This window comes from Hipposideros armiger, unplaced genomic scaffold (genome assembly GCF_001890085.2).
Source record: "Hipposideros armiger isolate ML-2016 unplaced genomic scaffold, ASM189008v1 scaffold_147, whole genome shotgun sequence".
In the NCBI taxonomy this organism is placed as follows: domain Eukaryota; kingdom Metazoa; phylum Chordata; class Mammalia; order Chiroptera; family Hipposideridae; genus Hipposideros; species Hipposideros armiger.
The window spans coordinates 2,866,421-2,892,181 of record NW_017731497.1 but is presented as its reverse complement, the minus strand read 5'-3'; the positions used below and the strand labels follow the sequence as shown (position 1 = coordinate 2,892,181).

General features: G+C 47.8%; 1 protein-coding gene across 4 annotated transcripts in view; it reads left to right on the top strand.

The window, feature by feature from the left end:
- Positions 1 to 25,269, top strand: part of CA12 (carbonic anhydrase 12) — a 51,755-nt gene extending 26,486 nt beyond the window's left edge. For 2 of the 4 annotated variants that reach the window (XM_019650808.1, XM_019650805.1), the window contains exons 3-11: positions 4,588 to 4,767; positions 5,637 to 5,779; positions 8,445 to 8,540; positions 9,431 to 9,494; positions 9,721 to 9,878; positions 11,190 to 11,316; positions 20,835 to 20,867; positions 21,741 to 21,828; positions 22,602 to 25,269. In XM_019650808.1, coding sequence (XP_019506353.1) covers positions 4,588 to 4,767; positions 5,637 to 5,779; positions 8,445 to 8,540; positions 9,431 to 9,494; positions 9,721 to 9,878; positions 11,190 to 11,316; positions 20,835 to 20,867; positions 21,741 to 21,828; positions 22,602 to 22,677 — 965 coding nt within the window. In that variant the 3' untranslated portion in view covers positions 22,678 to 25,269. The remainder of the gene's footprint in view (positions 1 to 4,587; positions 4,768 to 5,636; positions 5,780 to 8,444; positions 8,541 to 9,430; positions 9,495 to 9,720; positions 9,879 to 11,189; positions 11,317 to 20,834; positions 20,868 to 21,740; positions 21,829 to 22,601) is intronic. The other 2 variants (XM_019650809.1, XM_019650807.1) reach the window with 1 other exon arrangement.
- The last annotated feature ends 492 nt before the right edge of the window (positions 25,270 to 25,761 follow it).

Here is a 25,761-nt window from a genome sequence, read left to right as displayed (position 1 = left end):
GGCAGCTAACAGGAAAGGCTGAGGTGAGGACAGGGAGCCTCCCCTGCAGGGAGCCTTTGCAGTGTGACACAGCAAGGGCCTAACCAGGGGCAGTGGAGGTGGCGGTAGTGACGGAAAGTTGGGACTCCATGACTGAATGAGTGCAAAGAATGGACTGAGCCAGCCTGGCTTTGAGATTTTCAGTCTCAGAAGAGTGGGACCAGTTGTTCCCTGATGAGGCTTTGCTCCATTAAATTGAGATGTAGGCCATAACACATCAACTAACTGTCATACATGGACCTTATTTGAATCCTGAATTTTACAAATAAACCACTAAAAAGTTATAATTGGAAATTTTTTATTGTCCTGATTTGATAATATTAAGAAATTAATTGTTCATTTTTTAAGTGTGGTAATGGTATTATAGTTTTAAGAGATTTTATATTTTAGAGAGATATACTAAAATATGTAAAGATGAAATATATTTGAATTTATTTCAGAATTAGCCAGGGATAGGGGAAAGTGGGTACAGGATAAATGAAACTGGATTGGCTGTGAATTTTTAGTTGTCGAAGCTGGGGGGTGCGGGGTTCATTTTGCTCTTCTCTCTACTGTTGTATACATTTGAAATTTTCCCTGAAAAAATTCTGGTCCTTGGGTAATGCAAGCCTTGCACCCTGGGCCTCCTCATTCCCAGTCAGAAATCGCTTGAGGCCTTTTGAGCTGTGCCATGTTAATCTCTTGTTACATTTCAAAACAGAAATTCGGTCCACTTCTGTTTTGCCTACAGCAGAAAAATTCATGAACTGGAAAGACAGAATGCTGTGATTTTTATGTGGAAAAACAAACTGGGAGAAACACATGATCTCCTTTATCATGATCATGAGAGGAATCCAACCAACTGAAGAAGCAAAGTCAAAACTCAAGAGACAAGTCACATTTTTACGGTAGCTGGAACTAAATGCTTCTTTTGGAAGTCAGTGCCGTCCTAAGGGAGGTCTTCTGGCAGAAAAGCACGTGGCATGAGTATGAAAAACTGAGATTGAGTTGAAAAGTTACAGCCTGAGCTGTAGCTGCTAACGAAGAGGCTAGTGTCACAGTGATGGCAAGTCACACGTTGCCCAGGCAGAGTCTGGGTGCAGAAAGGAGTCTGCTGCTGACATCCTGAGACTGGTTGTTCTGGTGCCCACCCACATGGAACCTGTCTCTCACTTACAAGCCTCAAAGATGGAGGCTGCTTTGATAATGTCCCCAGCCGTGCAAGAAGGAGACACCAGCTACGATATGCTGGTGGAGGGTTCTAGGAACTGTCATGAAGCCTCATACTTGGCAGGCCGTCTCCCAGGCTATAGGGCAGCAACCACATTTCTTTTTCAATGAGTGGTCCCAAACAGGACAAATCCTCATGCAGGTAAACCAGAAAGCTAGGAGGGTAAATTTTAAACTACAGTAACTGATGCCATTTTTCTTTTCTTTTTTGAGGGGAAAAAGTATATTGGGGAATGAATGGGAGGCTAGGAGAATTAACACAGGTGTGTCTTCCCTGGTGAGGAAAAGCACAAAATTAGCATGAGCATCCAGCTCAGCGAACGTGTGAGGGCCTGCTCTGCGCCAGGCATTGTGGGCAAGGCAGGGATGAATGAGACATGGCCCTTGCCTTAAAGGAGAGCACAGCAAAGGGAGGAGGCAGGTGCACAAACTCTCTTGAGTAAATATTGAAACAGAAGGGCATGTAAGTCCTGTGACCCAGGCAAGACAACTGTTACTAAGCCAAAGTCTAACTCTTATCTCAAATTTTTCATCTATAAAATGGTCAATCCTTGCCTTGCTGACCCCGTAGAGTTGTAAGGACCAAGACTGCTAAAATAATAACAAGAACAATAAATACCGAGGCATCAGCAGTTGCAGGAGGAGGAACAGGGAAGGCTTTTCAGACCCTCTGCCCTAAGAGCCTGTGACTGGCACTCAAGGACGAGCGCCCCCTGTGGACGGCAGCCAAGACCCATGGCGGGTTCCTGAAGCAGACGCTGCCACGCTCCAGCCAGCCCCAGGAGCAGTGGTGCCCTGTGCCCTCATTCCCACAGCTGGTTCCCACTGGGCACCTTGTCACATGCCCAGGAGCTGCCTTGGCATGAGCAACCCTCTCCAACTCGTTCAAACTCGCCTGATCTAGAGTGCGAAGGCGCTTAGTCCTAGTAATCTCAGTAAATCTCGGGGCTTGAGAGCCAGAGGGATGTTTCGGAACAGGGTGTCCAGTCCTGCCATTCGTAGGAAGAGCATTTGAGGTGGTGGGACAGCAGGTACTGGAATCTTGTTCTCTGCACTCTCCTGGTCCAATATAGCTGCTTCTCTTTCCTAGGACGATTTTGCTGCCACTGACTCTGCTGCCTTTTATAACCTTAGTCTTTCCTGTCCCTCAATACATCATTTAGCCTAACATCCAAGAAAGAGTACTTAGGGCAAAATAAAAGAGAAAAATTCCTCCTGATAACGCTTTCCCAAGCTCTCAATTCTTTGGGGTCTTTCATTCTTTGGGAAAACGTTTCCTAAATGCATATTCATGTGACCCTAAATCACAACATGAGTTCTCAGAGATGAAAATGAGATGTCCCAGTCCCCAAGGAGCTCTTGGTTTAGTTATTACTAAAATGCTCTCCTCCTGAAACCTTTTGGAACCTTTGCTTTGAGAAAAGAAAGTCCTTCTTCTAACCCAGTTCCCTTTAGTCACGTATGCAAGAAGTCTCCTCATTGCTGCGCCTCCTGACTTCCTGTGTTTCCATCCATGCCTGTCTGGCAGCTTCTGCCAACTTGACTGTGGGCTCAGGTTGGTATTGTGAGTAGAAAAAGGACTGGCAGGCAGCCTTACTCTGGAAGGCTTGCCACCTGGTAGATGTCCTCTTCCTGACCCTCAGGGTTTGGTTGATACCTCAGGATTGCTTCATCTCTGCTCCCTGCTGTCTCTAAAGAATTTGGTTTTGCCCTCCGCTAAATAACTCTCTTCCTCCAGTTTGCCCCTGGGGTGAATGCTTTGTTGTTCTCCAGTGGCCTTCCCCCCTAGTCACCTTCTTGGTGTAGTTGACTTGCCTTGAGTCCAGGGCTTTGAGGCCTTAGAAATATAAACAATATAGTTCAGTGGAAACTCTGACATATGTAAGTGAGAAAACTGGTGTCCAGTGACGGTTAGACAGGAGATTCTGAAATTCCTTCAAGCTCTACCATTTCTGAAAAGGTACATCCAAAGGTTGACAGCCTGAAAAACTAGGAGAGTTCTATTCTGTGTGTCCAGACCTAGGACCAACTCCCAGCAGCATTTTAAATGAATGTGGGCACCCACGTTTTGCTTCTGAGTCTCCCTATTCGCAGATGAGGTCCCCTCGTTAGAGAACAAGGTGTAGGGAAGCGGGCTTCTGTGGGCCAGTATACACACTTACACACTTGTGGAATGGCGCTATTGTCTGTGGAAGGGTTCCCAGAAGTGGTGTGCCTTTCGCCTCTGCTCTAGTTAACACCCTGCCTTGTGCTAAATTACTAATGGATGGACCTCAGATGGCAATGCTTGGTTCCCAACTCCGAGAGAGCCCACAGGGCATCACGGTTCTACTCTAAGGAGCCATGACATGCCAATTATTTGCTTTTCTGGAGAAACCTCAGCCTGAAAAATCCATTTAATTACCATGGGAGATAATCTTTTAAATATAGCTTTGCATTCTTGAAAGACTTTTCCCTGTTGGAGTAGGAAAGTTGATCTGAACATGGGATTGGATTGTTTATTTTCATTTCCAGAGGAAGGACTATTACCTGATAGTTAGCAAGTAGCCTGAGACCTAGAGGATTTAGTTTTTAAGTCTGTTCCTCCTCACTGATAGTTTGCCAATTATATTGTAATAATTTGTTTGTAGTATTATCATACTTTTCTCCCCAGCATACACCTTGCATTTAGCTCTGTGACTCCAGGCCTATACTTGATATTTCTCAAGCATCCCTATCAAGTTGGGTTGTATACTGACCCTAGACATGGGTATCAAGAGTCAATGTCCTCAAGGGCTTCTTCTAAGGAAGATCATACCTGTAAATCCATTCGCCTCAAAGACCTACCTTGAGCTCTAGTCAGTCAGACGCTAATTTTTCCAACCTGGCCGTCACAGCAGATTTGTTCAATTCTTCCCCACTAGAATGCAAACTTGGGCCAGAGGGGTGTTAGTATTGTGTTCACCTTGGCAGCCCCAAGACCCACGGCAATCCCGGTTCATACTAGGTGTTCAAGAAACAGATACTAAATTGCCGAAAGTCAACAGGTCTTCACGTGGAGAGGATGTGTATTGTGTCAAAATATGAACTATGTATAAAATGAAACAGAGCTTGGTAGGCCCTAGTCCCTGGCATGGGGCTGCTTTAGTCCTTCTTTCCCCACATCACTTAAAGAACAAGTGGTCTTGAGGCATTTGCTGGGCCTGATTCTGTAGGCTGAGAGCTCTGGGCCTTGAAGAATATACGTCTGCAGATTAAGAAAATGAGTGATTGCATTGAACACAGAATTAGAAGGCAAGGGGAAAAACAAACAAACCATGGAAAACTGATTAAATCTTGGGCTTGAATTTCTCCTTCCAGGTCCTGACAGGGAGAAGAGCTGGTCGAAGAACTACCCATCATGTGGGGGCCTGCTGCAGTCCCCAATAGATCTGCACAGTGACATCCTCCAGTATGATGCCAGCCTTGTGCCCCTTGAGTTCCAAGGCTACAATGTGCCTGCCAATGAGCAATTCATCCTGACCAACAATGGCCATTCAGGTGAGGGAGAGACCTGAGACCTGAAGGGGGATGTCTGAGCTTCCCTCAGCTCCCTGACTTCCTCTTCAGTCTGTCAGGGAGGGGGCTCCACTGAGGCACCCAGGGGGAGGGGCAGAGGGGAGCCCTCGGGAGAGGCCCAAACTACTCTCTCTAGGGAATGCTGGAGGCCCAGGCTCGGGCTGTTCTGCCAGGGCAGCACCTCTCAGAAGCGTATCTCTTGGGATGGGAGACGGGATAGGCCTGAGCCCCTTGGCCCATCGGCTGTGGTGCAGGAATGAATTCTCGGACATCATGAACCCAAACAGCTACACAGTTCATTGTGGGTGCACACCCTGGCTCTGGGGTCAAACAAACCTGGATTTGAATCCCAGCTTGACTACTTATGAGTCATGAGACTCTGAGTTAGAATTTTAAACTCCTTGAGATTCCACCTGGAAAATGGGCATATTGGTGGGTACTGTGAAGACTAGAGATTACGTATTTGGGGATCTGGCATAGAGTAGATGCTTTATAAATAGCAATTATTTGTGGTGTTGTTATAGAATTCTACAGCTTGGGAGGTACTTCCTTACAGGTTCTGTCTTCATAGCCAGGTGTGTAATACATGGATATATAAATAAACATCCATCCATTGGTCTAGTATTAGCGTGCCTGCCATCATTTCTGAAGGGGCATCAAGAAGGTGATGGTGCCACTGGAACTGCTTTAGAGAAATAGGGATGTCCCCAAGGAAAGGGGCCAGGTTTCTGGCCTGCAGGCTGTATTCCTGGTCTCCACCTTGCTGCATCCCCCTGCCTGCCCCCCGCCGTCTGGGCCCTGGGCAGGTACTGTCTACCTGACTCTGAAGACTGCCCCTCCACTCCCCACAGTGAAGCTGAAGCTGCCCCCAGGCCTGCACATCCAGGACCTCCGGTTCCGCTACAGCGCCACACAGCTGCACCTGCACTGGGGCAACGGGAAGGAGCCCCATGGCTCTGAGCACACTGTTGGTGGGAAGCACTTCGCCGCTGAGGTGAGCGGGGTGGCCAGGCCGGCAGAAGCCGCCTGGCAGTGGGTGGTCTGGCACCCTTCCACTTGGCTGGTATGCCGACAAGATCAGAGCATGGGGGAGGTTGGAGTGGGAGCTGCCTTCAATCTCTGCACACCCACACCCGGTCCTGTCAGTAGCACAGGAAGGTATAGCCACTCTGGCCACCCTGCAGCTCCTCGGTGGTGTCCTGATCCCCTTCCCCTCCTGAACATGCTGAGTTTGTCTTATGGCTTTTACTGAGTAAGGTGCTCAGAAGGAAGCATGCTCCCAGGCGGCACAGTGGGACACACATGGTCCTTTCTAGACATCGCCCTTCTGTTTGCACAGATTAAGATCTCACCACCTTGTCTGGCTGATGCATGCCACTGCTGAATCACACTGGGCTAATGGCTCCCCCAGTCTTTCTTCCCATGCCATGCTGTTTGCATAGGTCTTTCCCAACCCACCTTTCCTTTTCCTGGTCATGGGTTATTCTTGGAGCTTGGAGACCCAGATCCAGGGCTATTCTTCTGCTTGACCACAAATCAAGGGATGACTGGCATCATAATGTGCAGGGCATCATGGCAACCAGAGACTAAGCTGAGGGTAGCATGGGATGTCAGCACAGCATTGTGTTATGTCGCCCTGCGGTGCTAACCCAAAATGCCAAAGGAAAACAAGAAGAAACTCAGAGCATTGTACCTGCACTACAAGTGTGCAGTGGAAAGGGGGGATGAGTTACTCCATTTCAGAGCTCCCGTGGGCTTGAACTTGGGGGTGTGGTTCTGAACGTTTACAGGGCAATACAAGGAGATAAATGCTGCTGATCATCCAGTGGAGCCCACAGTAAATAATGACATGACCACTGTCCTCTGTTCTTAATTGCTGAACTGCTTAATGACTCAGGCTAATTATAGGTTGAGTTACAAGAGTGGAGGGACTATAATTCTGCTCCAATATGACGGCACTACTGGAGGTGCACATATTTCAGACCCGGCCCCTCTCTGAGCCTCCAGGACTGCGATTTCTTCCAGGCTAATTGCAATGTGGAGGCTTCTACTTTCCCGTGGGGAATAAAGATAAGAGTCAAGGTGTTGGCTGGGAGGGTTTGGACATTTAAAAATATTTCTTGTTATATTTTCTGCTATTGAGTCACATCATTAGACCAAGAGCCTGGCGAAGATGGACCATAAATATCAATGAGACAGGAAAATGTATCAAGCTAACCCTAGAGTGGCAGATTCCCTGTGGAGGGTCTTCTTCTGGATTGAGTCTATATAAGAAGATTCTCTTAATCCTCTCAGCAGGAAATTCCCTTCTGTTTGTATTAGTCTTTATCGCCGCTTGATTTAATCTGAACCTAGCGAGGAAAGTGCTAAGACAGACCACAAACACAAACGTCAGCTGTAAAAAGAAATAAGGATCTCGAACCTTGGGTTTTAGCTACATAGAATTCTGCTCCGTTTGTCAGAGTGATGCCAGGCCAAGATGTTGTGTGCGTGTGTGTGTGCGCGTGTGTGCGTGCGTGTGTGTGTGTGTGTGTGTGTGTAGGGGGGGACGAGGGGAGGGAAGGGGGCAACACCGGAGGCTACATCCTTCGGGGGAACAACGGTGAAGTAGGAGCCCCTGGGACATCCTTAATAGAGGACCACTTAAAAGAAGCAATAATTTGATATCATTTTTAAAAATTAGAAAGGGACACTTGAATAGCAGGGAACAATGAGCTGTAGTCAATAAAAGATTCTTGAATTCTATTTATAACCACATAAGATGGAAAAAGAGATGAATAAAGAGAGATAAAAATATCAATGTGTCCTAGTCCCAAGAGGCAAATAATCAACAAAAATGCATGTGTCATATCTATAAATCTATCTACTAAGGTAGTTTTTTGAAGAACAAGTGACACCACCTTCAGGATGAAAAATCAGGTTAAACATTGTCAGAATTTGTCATAATAATGTCTTCCTACTTGCCCAGACTTTTTAAACCTAAGATTTCTCAACCACTCCCCTCTCCCTAACTTTAATAATGACAATTTCTGCTTTGAATAAAATGAGGTTAGAATTTGATTGTGTAAAGGCAAAAGTCTACATTCATGGAGTAACATTCTTGCTTCATGGCCTCTTAAAATATGGCTGATAAAACCTTTATAAAAGCCTTGCTGTGATTTTCTCCACCTGAGAGATAAATATATGTCCTGCTCTGGATACAAATACGATTAAGTTACTGTTGGAGGTTTACCGTCTCAGCCCCCACTGCTGCCAGATCAAGGGCAGAGTGCCTAGGCTGAGGCTGGGAGAGCCCCATGAGACCGTTTTGCCCCAGGCTCCAGGACAAGTAAGAAAAATCAGAAGGATGCAGTACTCCAAAGTACCCAGGCTTTGTCATGGCTAGTTTAAAAACCCATTCACTCATGCATTCAATACCTATTATGCACCTGGTACTTTCCAAGTACCATATCAGACACTGGGATACATTGAGTGAATAGGATGGGACAGTCTACCCTGGCGAAGTCTGTAGTCCAGAAGACTGAGGGAAAAGGGAAACTGGGACGGCCTAATCCACCTGGGAGGGGGTCTGTCCTCCCTATTGGATGCCACTCTTCTGCAAATGCGAAAGGTTCCCAGGAGTTGCCCATCCCTTATAAGCGGCTTCTCGCCCACTGCAGCTGCATATTGTCCATTATAACTCGGACCTGTACCCCAACGCCAGCACCGCCAGTAACAAGTCAGAAGGCCTCGCTGTCCTAGCTGTTCTCATAGAGGTAAGAGGTGTTAAGGGATTTTACGTGAAATTTGAAGGTGGGATGACATCCGACTTGGCGTTTGGTTCCATGCACACCTGTCTGTTGGATGTATTGTGGCTCACTCCTGTTTTGGCTATGTCCTGCCTCTAGAGCAGGGGGTGTTCCCCGATAGGGTCCCTTCTCTCTTGGCCCGGAGACGGCACTTTCTCCAAGTGATTGGGCAGCAGAAATAGGCATGTCCTTTGTGACATTGGAACAATGAGCCCTAGTCCCCAGTCCTATTGCATAAGGCATGGAATTGCCCCGTTGGATAGGACCCGTGGGGGTGGGGGGTGGGGGGGAATCATTCAATGTGCCCCATCAGATTCCTGAACCCATAATACAACTCCTGGTACCCAAGCTCCATCCTTTGTATGGACCCTAGAATGAGTTCCTTCCTTAATCCCAGGAAATGGGAATGTCTCCTGATTCACTTGCATTATTTTTCCCTAGTGAAGAAGCATGTACCTGGTTTCTCAACACGCTTATCTGCCTGACTTGGCTTGCATGAACTCAAAGCTCCCTTAAGTTCTGGCTAGAAAACATGCTAGTTGTGGCCTTCAGGCTCACAGCCAGATAATCAGGAGCACAAGTTATACCCCTTGCCCTGGGGTATAAAAGGCCCATTAAAGCCCCAGTGCCTTGAGCTGAAAATAGAATGGCCTGACATGCAAGGGGGCGGGACCATTACACCAACCCCCAACCAGCCTAGTGACCCATCATAATTGTCCTAGTCAAGTGCATCCCACAGGGAGGGCCTGGCAGCGGTGACCACATCCCTCCCAATCCAGCCCTCCTATTAGCAATTGTCAATCCAGGCTCAGCCAATAGAATTCTGTCTGCGTTCAACAGCCCTGTCTCTGTTGCAGATTGGCTCCTTCAATCCATCCTATGATAAGATCTTCAGTCACCTTCAAGATGTAAAGTATAAAGGTACGAGTGGTACTGGGATGCTAATTCACCCTCTGTTGGAGAAGAATGTAGTTGCCCCTGTGTGACCTGAAGAAAAATGAATGCAGGGGGCGGGTGCTGTGACCAGGCCTTGGGTCAGATGGCCCAGAAAAGGACCAGTTCATGTATCTAGGCTGAGTCATATGTTCAGCTGCACCTCTGCCATGGGGAGCAGGGCTGACGCCAACCCCCCAACATGTCTCTCCAGGCCAAGAAGTGCTGATTCCGGGTTTCAGCATTGAAGAGCTGCTGCCCGAGAGGCCTGCTGAGTACTACCGCTACAAAGGGTCCCTGACCACCCCTCCTTGCCACCCCTCTGTGCTCTGGACGGTTTTCAGGAACCCTGTGCAAATCTCCCAGGAGCAGGTAACGGTGGTGCCCCTCCTCGTCAGAGACCACGTGGTATCACCCATATCGTAATCAGTGACTTGGTTTCCTTAGAATTTCACTGGCAGCTATTCAAAACCTCTCCAAATGTCACAGGTGCTTGGAAGGCTGCAGAATTTACAGGTTGAGCTTCACATGTGGAGCTATCAAGTCGAGCTAGGAAAATGAATCCATCTCCACAGTTCTTTAAAAAAAAAAAAAAGAATTGTTAAGCTACACTCCCTAATATATCCCTCAGTGGATGGTGTTCACCTCCCAGGCAGGAGAGATCACGGTTCCTTTACAGGGGCAGAATAAACATAGGATTCATCTAAACTGTTTAACAAACTGGGGGAGATGGGACTGTAGCAATGACTAAGTGAGGATCTCTGCCTTCAAGAAGCTCACAGTCTAGTGCAAAACTGGGGAGCGGAATCCTTCGCAATCATCTCTAACCCTCTCATTTTATAGGTGATGAAAATGAGGGTTAGAGAGTACAAGAAACTTGCAGGATCACCACTGATTAGTGACAGAGCTAAGACCCAAAGTCAGATTTGAGTTCCAGGTCACTGTCTGTCCCTCTATTCCACAGCCTCAGCTCATCGAGAAGAAGAAGGGCTTCCAGGAGCTGGGGGGCCAGGGGCAGCGCTGCCCACTGGCTCATGGCCCACCCCACCCGTTACCCTCTTTTATGAGTCCAGTACAGCCCTCATTGTCGAGCCCTCATTTTTATTATGAGCTACTGACCTGAGTAACCTAGATAAAGGGCAGCCAGTAAGTGGACAGGAATAAAACCGTGAGGCATCAAGAGGTGCAGTGTGCGGGGAAAGCAGTAACATCCTACCCCAGAAACTGCCTTGGAAACAGATTATATAATCTATGTAGCTGTAGGAAAATTCCACGGAGCAGCAGTCAGATGACCTGTGCAGCTCTCGCCTCCCTCTTTTTGTTCCTTTTGATGGGACCTTTAGAATGAGCCTCTGATTTAGAGTTGGGTTCCAAACCAAGCTCAGGAGAGGAGTACAGTCTCCAGGAGGGGCTGAGGAGCCCCTCCAGCGCCCCAGGTTTCCCTCCCTGCAGGGTAGATTTCAGGTGATAGCAGCACTAACCTTCCCCCAGACTAGCTCAGCCGGTGCGCAGTCACCCAGACACCGCAGCGGAGGAGATTAGTTCTCTGGCTCCCCCACTGCTTTCTGCTGTGCCTCCTGCCTAGGCCCTGGAGGTGAGAGCTGGCAGTCTCTTCCCCGCTGAAGTCAGGCAAGGGAACTTTCGCTCTGCCTGCAGGATGTGTTTCTGTTCTTCTTTCCAAAGTTGCTGGCTTTGGAGACGGCTCTGTATTGCACACACAAGGATGACCCATCCCCTAGAAAAATGGTCAACAACTTCCGGCGGGTCCAGAAGTTTGATGAGAGGCTGGTGTACATCTCCTTCCGACAAAGTAAGGAGACGCAGGGTGGGGGTGGGGCGGGAGTGTGGTGCAAAGCAGTTCATTTGTATGAAGTCCAGTGCCCTGCCAGCCTCAGGCTTTGTCCACGATGCCCTTAGATGGGTTAAGAGCACTCTGGCTGCCCAGGGAACCAGGTACACAAGGAGCTACTGGGTATGGGTGTACTGAGGTCTCCCTCCACTGCGCTTGACTTCCCTGAGCCTTTGCAGGGAAGCACAAGCCAGGGCCTCCAGGTGCACGGACCAGAGCCCTTGTTAAGTCTGGGAGTTTCCCACAGATGGGGAAGAGACGGGGTTCTGGGCGACCTCTCCGCTCTGGAGAACTACCCCTTCTCCTAAGATACGTGCCAGGACCTTTTCCATGAGATCCCACTTCTAACTTCTTATCTGAGGCTTTCTGGGCTCAAGGCCCATCTTTAGTCTTCAGGTGCCTCACCGCCGGCACCACCAATGTCCAGAGATGCTCCTTTATAAGGAGCCACGTCTGTGGTCACAAGCTGCTCATGGTCTAATGTAGCAGGGCTCATCAGGCAAGAAGGCATCGGCACTGCCTCACTGCCTTTTGTCTCAGCTTCTTGAAGCTTGCTGAAGCACAAGCACACAGCATCTCTCCTCATTGAAACGTTAATAGTTTGGTTTACATCTAACGCTATGAAATCTCAGTTCTTCCTTTTAAATCCATAACCATAACCATAACTCCCCAGAAGGACATCTTTGCCTGCTCAGTACCTACATCAATACTGCTGGAGGCTAGGGCCCGGGAAAAGGGTAAGGGAGCACTCTTGGGGCCCACACCCTTCTTCAAACCTCCAAGTTTCCTTTCTCGCTGTAGGTGCTTGAGCTGCTCCCAATTTTGGAGTTCCAGGTGGTCAGAAGCAGTGTAGGTCTGTGGGAATGCCACTTTAGCCCCTTACACATCACATGACTGCACTGGGCCAGGTGTTCCTATTGGCCCCATAAGCCACTTGTCAGAGAAACAGCTCTCCTCGTCTCACCCGGGGCACCTTTTATTTTGTTCCTTTCTTATTGTGTGAGATTATAACTATCACCTACTAAGCTTAGTTGAACGGATGAAGGTTGTATTCCAAAGTCTTGGCAGAAAGCTTTAGAAACATGCCCTTCTGAATCGACCCATTCATATGGTTACGTCCTTCTAGGTCAGTTAATTAATCAAGAACTGCCCAGGAATTTATCTTTTGTGTTCTATCCAGACACTGCTAGTCAAGGTAATTCCCCTCCTTTTCTCCCTTTTCTGGTCTGAGAACTGAATCTGTGAACAATGGACCTTCCTAAAAGTTGAGAATGGATATGATGATGACTATGAAGTCTTCTTTCCTAGGAAAGGCCTCAAATGTAGAGCATTATCCCTTTGTGATTTATTTTGGATATAACTTTCTCTTTTCTTGTTCCTCTAAGTGGAGTATGTAGTAGTCAAACGTTCAATGGAAATACTTTACCTCTTAAATAAAATTAAAAAAACATAAAAACTCTGCCTGGAGATAAGGGACTTCTGCCCACATAGATCAGGTACAATTTGTGATTCAAGGATAATAATCAGCTCTGTTCTCTGGGCTAGTCTACACACATCACAGGGAACAGGGTGGCAAATACTTCCCCTATAGTCAGGAGACCTAGGTTCAAGGCCTTGCTTTGTTTCCTCCTGGCGGTATGATGTGGGCAGATTATGTCCCTTCTCTCGCCTTGGTGTCCTCAGCCACTGAATGACAGGTTGGACTAGGTAAGCTAACGTCCTTTCGGTGCTGACATGTCATAATTCTAAGAGGACACTAACAACTGCCCATCCTGACTTTACATTACAGGGACAGTGTGTGAGGGCAGTTACAGAGGATCAGAAGAAACCATGCAGGAACTTGAGTCTGACATCCCAAAGTAACCCCCCCTTGTGATGATGGATTGTGGCATTGGGAGTAATTAGCCATCTTCTTAGACCAGCTCAGGTCTAAGTGGGCGCTTGTAGAGTGGGCAGTGCAGCCCAGAGCGCTTCAGTAGATCCTCCCAGCCTGGCTAAGGGAGCTTGAGGGGCCCCTAGGCAGAAGCCCCCAGACCACCTCCTGGCTTAGGACACCAAGATCAAAGGCCAAATGCAGCTTTGCCACTGCTTCTTCTGCACAGCTCAGCCAGAGCTGCTGCTTTCAAGAGCTCAGGCTGGGCCCAGCTCTCTCCTTGGGAGTGAGAGTCCATGGCAGTCCAAGGCAAACTGGTTCATTTGGAGGCTGATTATAGAAACTTGGCCAGAATTCTGCCTTCCCTCTCACTTCTAAAAGATGCAGGCCCCAAACAGGGCTGCTACCGAGGAACAATGAGGAGGCAGCCCCAGAGGAGTGACGCCCAAACCTCACCCCCCAGGGGTGCTGCATTTATAAGGGCCTTCTCACACCAACCTGAAGCAGGCCTGACATGCTGTTTCAGATTTATGGGGTGAGCATGTCTGTCAGCGTGAGCCCTGAGCAATTTGGACTCAATTATTTGTACCCTTTGCCACTGAGGCTTGTTTGTATTGGGTTGTCAGAAAAGTCATGACGTATTTTTTCTATGTTTTTCGCTGCAAAAATGCGTCATGACTTTTCCGACAACCCAATAATTGGGTCTAGTTTTTTCAGGGTTTTCTTTCGAAGTTATCAGGAACTATGGAGTTAGAAAATTTCGCCAAGAGAAAAGTAATGTTAAGAAAATCCTCTAGGAGACAGTGCATGGACTTTGAAGGGAGGATCTGAGGTTTAACTAAATTGGAACAATTGGGGCTGAATTGTCAAACTTGACCCTGCTTTGTCCTCAACTGTGTTTAGAAAAGAAGTACAAGACCTGATTTCTGTCCTCAAGAGGTATATAGTCTAACCATGACTTAGCCCAAAGGCAGGGTTTCTCAACCCTTGTACTATTGACATTTTGGGGCTGGATCATGCTTGTTGTGGGGGGCTGTCCTGTGCATTGTAGCATTGGCAGCATCCCAGGCCTCTACCTGCTAGATGCCAGTAGCATCCCCCAACTTGTGACAACCAAAAATGTCTCCAAACATGGCCAGATGTCTGCGGGAGAGGAGGGGCAAAACTGCCTGATCGAGAACCACTGCCCCAGGGACGGTACAATGCCTTTCCTAGCCCCAAACTGATTTTTTCCCACTCATATCACAGGATTCTAGAGTTTTATATTACATGCCCTGGTCTTTATTCTATTACAGCATGACATTTTCAGTCTGGTGATGGTCACCCTGAAACAATAAGGTTAGGGTTACTAACTTAGAACAACGAAACCCAAGAGAAATTCTGGGCCCCACTTTCCTTTAGAACTTGAGTATACAGTAAAACCTTGGATTGCGAGTAACATGGTGCGTGTTCTGCAAGACGAGCAAACATTTCTAATATATTTTAACGTGGTAAATGAGCGATGTCTTGCAATACGAGTAGTTTGTTTCTGGAATGAATTATGCTCGCAAGCCAAGGAATTACTGTATATTCTTTTTATGTAATTGGGTATGTCCAAGGCTAAGAGAAGTGGATGAGAGAACTATTCACCCTTAAGATTACAACTCCTTTTATCAGGCTTCCAGGCGCCTCTGAGGTAGCAACTATCTTCGCAACCCCCTCATCATTTTTCTTCTCCTTCCCTTTTGTACAAGTTTTTCTCTCATAAATTGTATGTTTCCTTGCCCTTGGTTCAAATGTCCACTCTTTATAGAGAGGTGTAAGTCATGCCAGATACTTTTTTCAGCTCTAAAAAGTGCCTCTTCCAAGTGGCACAAATGGAAAACTTGAGCTGAAGAAGGGAAACAAGACTCTTATTCTCAAGGTTGGGTTCCGGAGGAGGGAACACATCCTGGGACTATTCCAGATCTCACAGGAAGTCAGATGTCCGGTAGAGGAAGGAGAAAGACGGCAGAGGCAGGTTTACAGTTCAGGGGCCCAATTCTTGGTTCCTTCAAGTTGAACTCTTTCCAGCCAAAGAAACTAACACTGGGTCCAGATGAAGGTTAATAAAGCAAGAGCCCGTCAAAGCTAAATACTAATGTTATCTAGCCCTATTTCAACATGTCAGGGCAAGGGAACCTTGAAGGACAGGAGGGAGCCAAAAAGTTTCTATAATCATGTCTTTAGTGGGCTTGCTCTGAGTAACCGCATGTCCCCAGAGCCAGCTGAGGCACTTACACAGGGCGCTGGTCAGTAGAGGGGTAGGGCTCTCCACAGTGAGAATCTGCTTGACCCTGAGGGAATTGGATAAATGTATAAAACCTTTAAAAATAAGAAAGAGAAAAGTCTTAGAAAGCTAAGATGGCTAATTATCTAATTTTTTAAGACTCGAATGCATGCTTTGTGGTTATTGCCCTTGTGTGTCTAAAAGTTCCCATTTATAAATAAAATCTATTAGATGGAAAGGTATCAATTCTTCCAAAGCATCCAAATGAAAGACCAGACGAGTTCCTACTTGTCAATTCCCCCAGGATACAGGGCACTGCATCGTCAGAAATAATCATCCAATATGCTAAAGCAGTGAAGTCCTTCATCTATTGTAACTCAGCATACCATGTATTTCCTGAGCACACCTCAGGTGAAGCACTAGGGGAAACAGAAAGCCCCACCAAGGATCTTGTGTTGCTTCTAACACCGAGCCTCTGGCACACAGCACATCCTGCTCAGGAAAGACAGCGGGAAAATGGGTCAGGCAGAAGGCTGGAACCACCCTTAGTGAGGTGGCCCCGCTGATCTTCCAGCATTGTCGCTCCCTGGTACCCATCCACACCCCGCAGGGCCTCCCTTAGCATGGCAGGTGCTTTCTTCACATGTGGACACTATTTACTTTGCCCACACTAGTCCCTTTGTCTAGGATGCCCCACACCTCTTCCACCTAGAGAATTCTTTGAAGACCCAATTCTAAGCATATCCTCTCCATTCCCCGAAGGTGACTTAGGTCTCCCTCAATGCGGCGGGACAAACTGCTCAGCTCTGTTATGGTTCTTAGCACACCACAGGGTGAAGATCTATTACAATACAGAAAAGGAAAAAAAGAAACGATGTCTATATTATCCACACACTACAAGCCCCCGAAGGATGCTTTTTGTGCCTGGCATTGTGCCTGGTGCTCATGACAAGTTTGAAAGAATGTAACTGACCTGCCTCCTGTCCCTTCTCTATCCTCACAAGTGTCTTCTTTGCAGAAAGATTTGAACATAAGCCTGACCAATTGTCAAACTTAGGTTTATTAAGTCTTATTTTGTTTTGTTATCAAATTGCCAACAACATGTAAATAAATCCATTTGTTTAAGAAAAATTAAAGATCAACTTAGCTGCCAAGTTTTGACGGTCTAGGAGGGAGTTGCCTAGAGGTGCTCTCAGGCTTTCCATTGCTCTGACCTGACAGGGACAGAAGGCCCCAGTCTCACCACCCATCCGCCCTTCAAAACAGTCAGCCTGGCCACCAACGGGAGCTGAGGGTACTAAGCCCCGGTGCTGGCACTGTAACCCGCACCTACTGCCCCAAGGCTTAGGCCCCTCACAGCAATGTAGCTCTTTCTTCTGGGCCTGCATTACTGCAATCTGGGAGGCAAAGCCCTCAGTCCCTACCATGGTTATAGAAAACCAATTCCCTTATGTACTCCACTGCTATCTTTTAGGCAGATGTATTTGTAGAAATTATTTCTTTATTGGTTTATTTCTGTATAGTGTTAATACAGACAACTCCTCAGTTATGTCCTCCAAAGATAGTAATGTTCTGTGGTTACTGAGGACACCTTCCTCGCTTTTTTTACCAAAGCATCATCCAAAGAGAGGTCTAGCATTTCAGTTACTGGAGTCTATGACTTGTATTAAGCATAATAATAAGACTTTTTACAATTCAAAACTGGATTACCAAAACTCTCTCCGCCTCTTTTACCAGAGCAGAGACTGCTGAAGACATATATATATATATATATATATATATATATATATATATATATATATATATATATATATCACTATATGTCACCTACCAAGACAGTCAGTCCACACTTCAAAATAATATTGTGAAAGGAAAAGGATTGTATTCCTTTTTATTAGAAATTCTGTTTAAATAAACAGAATTGCAAGTAGACTTAGAAAATGCTAGACTTGTTCCAGGAAATGCAAGCTGTGTCAAGGAGGTGCCTGTTCCTCCCGCTGGGCTTTTCTGTGTTTGCACTTGAGGCCTCAGAAGACCTCAAAAGCAGTTAACCAGCATCCCTCGGTCCAGCAAGATGCCAGCGGAAGACGCAGCTCCTGAGCCAGCCAGACCAGGTAGCAACGCCCCTGTGGCAAGCAGCGTGCCGATCTTCTCCGGGGGTCTGTACCTTCCTGGGCGAGGCATGTGACAGTCAAGTCCTTCTGTATCTGTGTGTTTTCTTCTGTGTGTCGTATTGCCCCATCTCTGCTCGCCCTGACACGTACCGGAGCACTTTATGAATGGGTGGCTCCCCCACATCTGTACAACATGCACCCTCTTATCAGCCAGCTCAGGAGTCCCTTCACTGCATTCTTACCCAGTAGCGGTTGCGGGCCATCTCTGTCAACCAGCCTATCTCCATTTCTCCTAACTGTCCCATTGTTCTTCAGTGGGAACTGCCTGCCTTATTCGCCGTTCAGAAACAAACGATTTCTTTGCTTATTCTGCAGATGACTTCCTCTGGTTCTGCACGTCCCTGGACCATCTTTGATGCCTGTTCTTTACAACATCCCAGAGGCTCTGCTATGATGCAATCTTTGGCTTCTCTCTCTGGGCTGTAGTTCTCTAGTTGCCCCAACAGCTCTCCCTGTACCCCCCCACACACATTCTCCCTGACTTTCCCTCTCCCTTTAGTCAGTACATGCTTTGCCATCTAGTTTCCATGGGACCCAAGCTCTGTGGGATTTATCCAGCTCTGCAGAGAAGCCTGCTTCCTTGATGGTTGGTGCTGTCTCAACTGGCAAGAGATATCTTGCCAACATCTTCCTGCCCTGGGCTTCCTGTGGGGTAGAATTCTTAGGAGGTGACACCCTTGTGGCCATTCCTCTTCCATAGGAGCTTACATTCTTTGCTTGCTTAGTCAAGCTGCTTTGGTTTTGCTGCATCAAAGTCTTGGCTGAAAGCATCTGTCCCAGTCTCTGGGGCTTTTCTTGTCTTCGTGGCTGCTTGGTTTCCCTTCATTGTTTCCAAGGAGAGACAACTTAGGCCCTGACAAGTGGTCATCCAGGAGCAAGGAACCTAGGCTAGAGCCCTGGATTAAATTAGGCTATTGTTTCTAGGGCCTCATACAGCCAAGGGCGCTGCTCGGTGAACCAGGAAAGCCAGACTCCCCCTCCAGATAAGCCACCAAGCTGGGCCACGTGCTCTTAAGAAAAGTCCCATCCCTGGAGGCCTTGCTTCCTTGAGAATGCTCAGCTCCCTAAGACCTTGGCATGGGGGCACCTCCTCCAGCCCAAGAGTGGGGCTGCTCAGCTGTCTGGGAGCCCTGTGGTTCTCAGGATGTTTGAGGTGCCTGTGAAAGCGACGACTTGAGAAACCATCCAGTTTGGACAGCTTAGCCAAGTGGTTAGGCTTACCAGCAATAGTCTTATGTGGTGAGAACTAGTTTGGTACCACAAGCATCTGGAGTTTTAAGAACAAAGAACAAAAGTGTATTTCATCAAAAAGCTTGGAAAGGAAACCATGACTAGTTGGGATTTTGGGAGGTTGTTGTTTTTAAGATCCTAGAGGCCTTGGTCACCTCCAGGTACCTTAAAAAAACCCAAAGTACCAAATTCCAGTGTGCCATGGCCACAGCCATGCAGGGAACAGAACATGTGCTATACAAACACTCGATGCTCTCATGATGCTCTCCCCAGGGGGAGACTCATGTCCTGAGCATCTCCCCAAGCCATAGAGGGATCCTTGTGTTCAGGTTACAAGAAGGGGCCTGGGGCAGTGAATCGGGCTGGGGAGCTACTCTCTCTGCCACTTGGGAGGCCATGGGCTGCTGGTGGTGGCCGACAAGAGCCAAGAGAACAGGCCACCCTGTCCTTTGTGGACAGCTCCTGTCCATACCAGCTCTGTTTATCCTTACAACAGCCCAGGGCCACCTGGGGAAGCCAAACCAGAAGTTTCTAGGGGCCAGCACTGGAACAGAGGGGCTACAAGCTCAACATGAGGCTGTAGAAGAGGACAGTAGGGAAAAGACATAGGGCTGACGCCTCTGGGAATCAGACACTCTGGCCACTTGACAAGAGAAGGCGATGAGCAAAACCTCATCCTGCAGCCTCAGGTCTGGTTCCCTGGGTGTCAAGTGACCCAAGGATGAGTCCCTGGCCCTCTGCTGGCATCTCACACTTGGTCAGGGCTCACCCAGGGTCTCAGTCACTACAGTGGGCTCTACAGGCACAGGCTCTCCTGAGTGTTGGGCTGGGTAGCCACGGTCTGTACAACTCTGGCTTCCAATGTGAACTGGGATAAGCATCCCCTCCTCTCCTCCCCCCACCCCTCACACACCCATTAGAAGTTTCTACTGAGGTCAGAAAACCACCAGACATGAGTGTACAGTAAAACCTTGAATTGCAAGTAACTTGGTTTGCGAGTGTTCCACAAGACGAGCAAACATTTCTAATACATTTTAACATGGTAAATGAGTAATGTCTTGCAATACGAGTAGTTTGTTTCCGGAACAAATTATGCTCGCAAACCAAGGTATTACTGTATATGTAAACAGTGGCTTTCTTTAGATAGCAGACCGGATTGGGAGAATGGGGAGTAGTTCTAAGAACCTGGAAGAAGCTGGCTAGGAAAACCCAGGGGGACTTCATGACTGGGCTCCTGTGTCTTATTCACGAAGATGGAGTCACCCATAACCCTCCCCCAGGGAGGACCCTACTAGGCTGCCTATGGGATTTCTCCTTAGATAGCTGGGCCCTATTTCAGGTCCACTGAGGACTCCTAACTCACCCCATTTATCTCTAATATTAACTCGAGGAGAGAAGCCACAATTCTCTAGTTCCATATAGCAGGGAAGGGAGACTGGTACGGTGGAAGGCTTTCTCCAGTTTATCCAGTGGGGCCAAAGCAAAAATAGAACCAAACCATGACAACGAGACTGGATGGGGATGGGGCAGAAGTCTGGTGACAGGTTCCAACTAAGCTCTAGCAGCCCCAGCCAGCCAGAACATGGCCGGTTCCTTGCTGAGGAAGAGGGGTGGGGACCAGAGAAGCAGATAACAGCCTGCCCAAGTAAACTCTGATTATCCTTCCTCACTCTCCACTTTGGCCACTTTGTATTGAAAGCTGAAGTCTCGCCCTAGCAAAAAAAAAAAGACTGCTGTGATTAAGGAGCATCGGAGGGAGGGGTCACTGTGTGGATCCCCTAGGTGGGCAATTCCCTCTACCCCCATCAGGCACCTGGGTCAAGAGCAAACACCCCCAGAAAGTCTGCATAAGCCTAATACCTCCAAGCAAACAAAAGACAGAGCTTCAACACACTGGTCAAATGCACCCCGTTTTGACTCGGTGAATTTCCAATCTTTTCCTCCCTCTTTGAAGTGCAAGACCTTACCCACGCAGGACTGAGTCTGGGTATGTGGCCGGCGGCCGTGCATGCTGCAGCTGGGTGATGGCTGTGATTCTCGGTGTGATCTGGGCCTGTGCTACTTCCAGCCCATCCTCTGTGCTTTGGTGTTGTCGCTCTGGCTCCTGCCCCCCTCTCACTGTGGGTCTTACCCTCACATCTCTCTCTGATTCAAAGATGAACTGCCAATCAAATGCTCCCCCAATGAAAGACCTAATCACTCTACACAGCATGTGTACATTCAAAGAGCCTATCCAAGACCTTCTGTTGGCCATGGTGGTAAGCCATTGCCTGAAAACATGCCTGAGCCCAATGTGGAGGTTGGGTGACTGGCTAGGAACCTTGGGAATGGGCCCCTGGTTGTTTTGGATTGCTAGGACTGGGCGATGAAACTTGGGGGCAGCCCTGACAAAGAGGCATCCCCATGGGCCTTAAAACCAGCAAGCAAAGACAAAGTGAATTCTTATTTTGTAGCCCAGGGTTTCTCAAAGTGTGGTACATGGACCACGTACATCAGCATCAGCTAGCAGTGTTTGGTAAAAATGCAGATTCCTGGGCTCCACTCCAGATTGAATCAGAGTTTCTGAGGTTTGGGCTCAAATAAAAATAAAAAAAAGTCTACATTTAAAATAAGCTCTTCTGATCCTGGTGCAAGTTTGAGAACCCCTGCAGGAGAATGACTACAATTTTGCAAATGGCCCCCTCTAAGTACTCCAGCCAGTCCTGCTAAGCCAAAGACCAGAACCTGAGAACAGAGGTGGGGAAATTACACCTCTCTGTGGATGATTATGCAACAGTCACTTGACTTCACACCCATGAGCGATGGGATGCGATGAAGGGGAAGGTAGGAATATAACGTGTGTCCACTGCCTCTTCACCAGGCATCATCCTTTCGGTGGCCCTGGCCGGCATTCTCGGCATCTGTGTTGTCCTGGCAGTATCCATTTGGCTTTTCAGAAGGAAGAAGAGGTGAGCTGGTTTTGTTTGGAAATGACTGTGGGTGGCTTATGTGTCCATGAGAGTTCATCTGTCTGGGAAGGAGGCCTGCAGAATGAAGAGCCCCTGTCACATGTACCAACAGTATCCTAGGGGTGCTGGTTCCCAAACACCACTAGCTGTGGCCTCCTTTGTAGAAGACGCTGGTCGTTCAAGGGTCTTTGTGCTCAGAGTGGGAGGTGTGTCTGCCAGCCTTGCTGCCATGGCTAAAACAGTGGATGAGTCTCTTGATTTGGAGTGGGGGGAGGTCCCATTTGCCTCAATACAAGCAACAAGGCTGTCTTCCTTCTAAGATCTTTACATCTGTTTTTTGTCTGAATCCAAAAAGTGAATGAAAACTTGACTTCTTACTCACATTAACTATTAATGCCCTTTGTTCATGTTTTTATTGTCATGTTTATTTTTTCCTAAAACCGTATTTTTCCTGATTTGAAAAAAAAAGGTTGCCAAGAACCCTGTTATGGAATCAAAGGTTTGAAGCGGGGGCGGTAACGGGACCTCTCCAAAATATAGGTCTAATATTGTCAGGTGTTAAAAGAGAACAGTTGGAAAACAAACAGTTTCCATTTTGGTTAATGCTTTATGTGCAGCCATCTCCTCCTAAGACCGATCAGGATTGGGGAAAGTTCCCCAGGAGCGGAATCTGATCCCTAAAACTTGCCTCATTCCATAGCTGAGTCACGCCGCTCTCTGCCTCTCGCTCCTCTTTCACTAACAAGACTTGTGTGTTCTTTTTGTCCCAATAGCAAAAAAGGTGCCCACAGCAACAAAGGAGTCATTTACAAACCGGCCATCAAGAAGGAGACTGAGGCCCATGCCTGAGGCCCTGGCACTCCAGGCATGTCCAAAGGAAGGAAGGACTTTGCTATGGTTCCCTGGACACTTGAAATACCTGAGGGTTCTCTGGAGCTCAACCTGCAAACACCCCAGACCCTCAGTGGACCTCTCGCTGGGCGCCTCGCCACCCCAGTGCAACTGTGAGTGGGAAGGGCGCACCAAGGAGGCGGGAACTCAAGGCAGCCGCTTCGTCTGTGTGAGACCAGTACGCGGTCTGGATGCTGAGGGCCAACACCAGGTTGCCTGCTGGGGGCTGTTACTGATTGAAAATCACTTTTATCCAGGGGTTCACTCAAGTGTGGTTTCAAGTGTCCTGGAAATTCTGCTCCTTGTCCAAGCTTTCAGATCAAAATGGGTACCCTCTGCTTGGGTTTTGCTTTTGAGACTCAGTTTGTTTTCTGAGGGAAGGCGTTGTTGTTTTCCTCTGAGTTCCTCCTGCTGTGACAAAAACCTTTAGCTTGACCTTACAACTGGGGAGGTTGGGGGTGGGGGGTGCGGGGGCGGAGGTCAGAAGCATTGCTGTAGGAAGGATCAAGGTGTCTGAGACAAAAAGAAAACCAGAGATATTCTTTGAAAGATAGTAGAGGCATCTTCAAAGTCCTGTCCTTTGGATCGGATGCACTGAATGGACCTGAGAGGGGAGAATGAGAAGACACGTAAGATCTGGAGGAGTCTCACGATGGAATCAGGAGTTGTCAAGCCATAAGTGTGAGAAGGACGGAATGTGAAGCCCAAGCCTGGCCGCCTATCATATCAGCAGGGCAGTTATGTTGTATATGCTACAGATTTTATCATTAGGCTATTCCTTGAAAATGTGCTGCTACTTGCATCACTGAGAGCAGATGTGAGTTTTGAGATGACCCAGGCTGCTTTTGAGTCTAGAGAAAATAGGCAGACTCAAAATGATTGAAGAGCTTGGTCTCTTTTGCCCAAATGTCATTTCTGCTACCTTTGGGGTGTCCCTACTGTCAACCTGGAAGTGGGACTTACTTCTCTGACTTGGAGGATGTCGAATTACAGCTTTAGTTAAAATATATTTTCAAATTCTAAAAGTAGGAAGTTATCTGTGCAGGGGCTGGCAGCGTGGCATTGAGGGATCAAAATAATGGAATGTTACCAAGTTTCTTCATGGTCTTCCCCTCAAGTCACAAAGGCAACTTCTGAGAAGACTTAACTCCTTCCCTCTCCTCCCATGGATGTAAGTGCCCCATGGAGACCAATTAGTTCCAGGACTGAGAAGGACCTTCACCACCACCCTCTCAAGGCCAGCAGCTCGCCGTTCATAGAACTTTCTGACTCACAGTCTCATTCTGACAGCGTGGAATGTCCTCTTGAAGCACAGGTTTCTTCATAGCATCTTTTCCCTTTTGCTCCTCCCTTCGACTCTGAGAAGTCTTCTTCCTTCTCTACTGTCACAACTTTTCATAGTGAAGGCAAGCCCTATGTCTTTGTAGCTTGTTTGCCAGGCAGTTACAAATGACCTAATGGGGACTTGGACGTGTGTGTGCACAAGACCTCTGAGAGCCCTGGAGCCTGGGGTGGCATCGCGACCTTGCCATTAGCATGCGACCTTACCATTAGCATGCGACCTTGCCATTAGCATGCAACCTTGCCATTAGCATACCCGATGCTGATCAAATGACAGCAGGGACAACCCATAGGACCAAGCAATGTGAATTAGGTAATGCTTTCTTAGCCTTGGCCCGAAGTTGCCAATCAGAAACCAACATGAACCACTCCAGAACTGTGGGACCGACTCAAAAAGCTCTCAACACCTTTAATGGACACATTCTGTGAAGGAACAGAGAGACCACTGTACCTGGCTCAATGGCTGTTCATAAAAAGGGAGGTTTACTAGGTGGTGAAAACCGTGGCATTTCTCCTGCCCTCTACCCCCTCAGCACAGCCCAGGCTCTCGGCCCCATGGCTGAGATGAAACAAAGGCAGCGAGGCAGGGAGAAGGCTCCTGGAGTCAACTCCGTCACCTTCCCTGCTGATCTTACGGGACTCCGGAGGACCCACCTTGGAACCGGAAACCTTTCCTCAGATTCTCGCTCATTCCACTGACACCGGCCGCCACTAAAGGAAACCAGGGTTGTGGTGTGGGGAGCTACTCTGCCTCCCACTCACCCCTGGGGGGCCCAGGCGCTGTGCTGGGCACAGGGCAGAAGAGATGACGGAAACATGGCCCCAGCTGAGGGAGGGACACGGTGGGAGGGCCCGGGCTCCTCTGCCTCCCACTAATGGGGGATCTTTAGTCTCTGTTCTCTTCCTTTAGTACCATCTGATAAAAATAGTAAAAACCTATACCTGTTTCCTTAACAGGCATTCTAGGGTTTTGCTGCATTGCCTATAACCCTGTTTCAATTTCAGGCCTTAACTTCTTCTCCCCTTCACTCAGCTCTCTGAAGGCCTCCTGGCTGGCCCTCGGGGAACACAGGGGTCTGCAGCACCCCCTCGGATGGACCATAGGCCACCCTGATGACGGTCCATTTAGCACTTCTGTATTTATTGTAAGAATGATTGTAATGAAGACATACACTGTAAATATGAGAAATTATAAATAAGTTTTTCACATCAGACTGATTTTTTTGGAGGTGAGGTTAAAGCACTACTATTGGCAAAGCACTTTGTACTTCCCTGTCTATTGTGACAGGTAACCAATCAGAATGAATAATGTCCTTTGCACCCAGGTCTTGGAACCTGGCTCCCAAGGAAACTACACTGAAGTAGTTAATCACTTTACTGAGGATGGAGGCCTAGGGTGTGTACATCCCCAGGGTCACACAACTGTCACACAACTGCTTACTTAGTAGAGCCTCCCGGAAGTCTAGATGATCAGGAAAAGGCTCAGGGAGAAGAGGGAAATCTGAGTTGGGCCTTGAAGAATAAGTCAGTTTTGAAGAGATGGACGTTTTCGAAAAGAGGGCGATGTTCTTAACCAGAGTGCCATGAATACAGAAAACTGGTCTTATGTCTCTTTGCTGTAGTAGGTATTGTACCTAGTAGTAGGCTGGTAGCCTCTCTCAGTTGCCTGACTGTATTACCTTATTTTGGATCCTTTTTGCA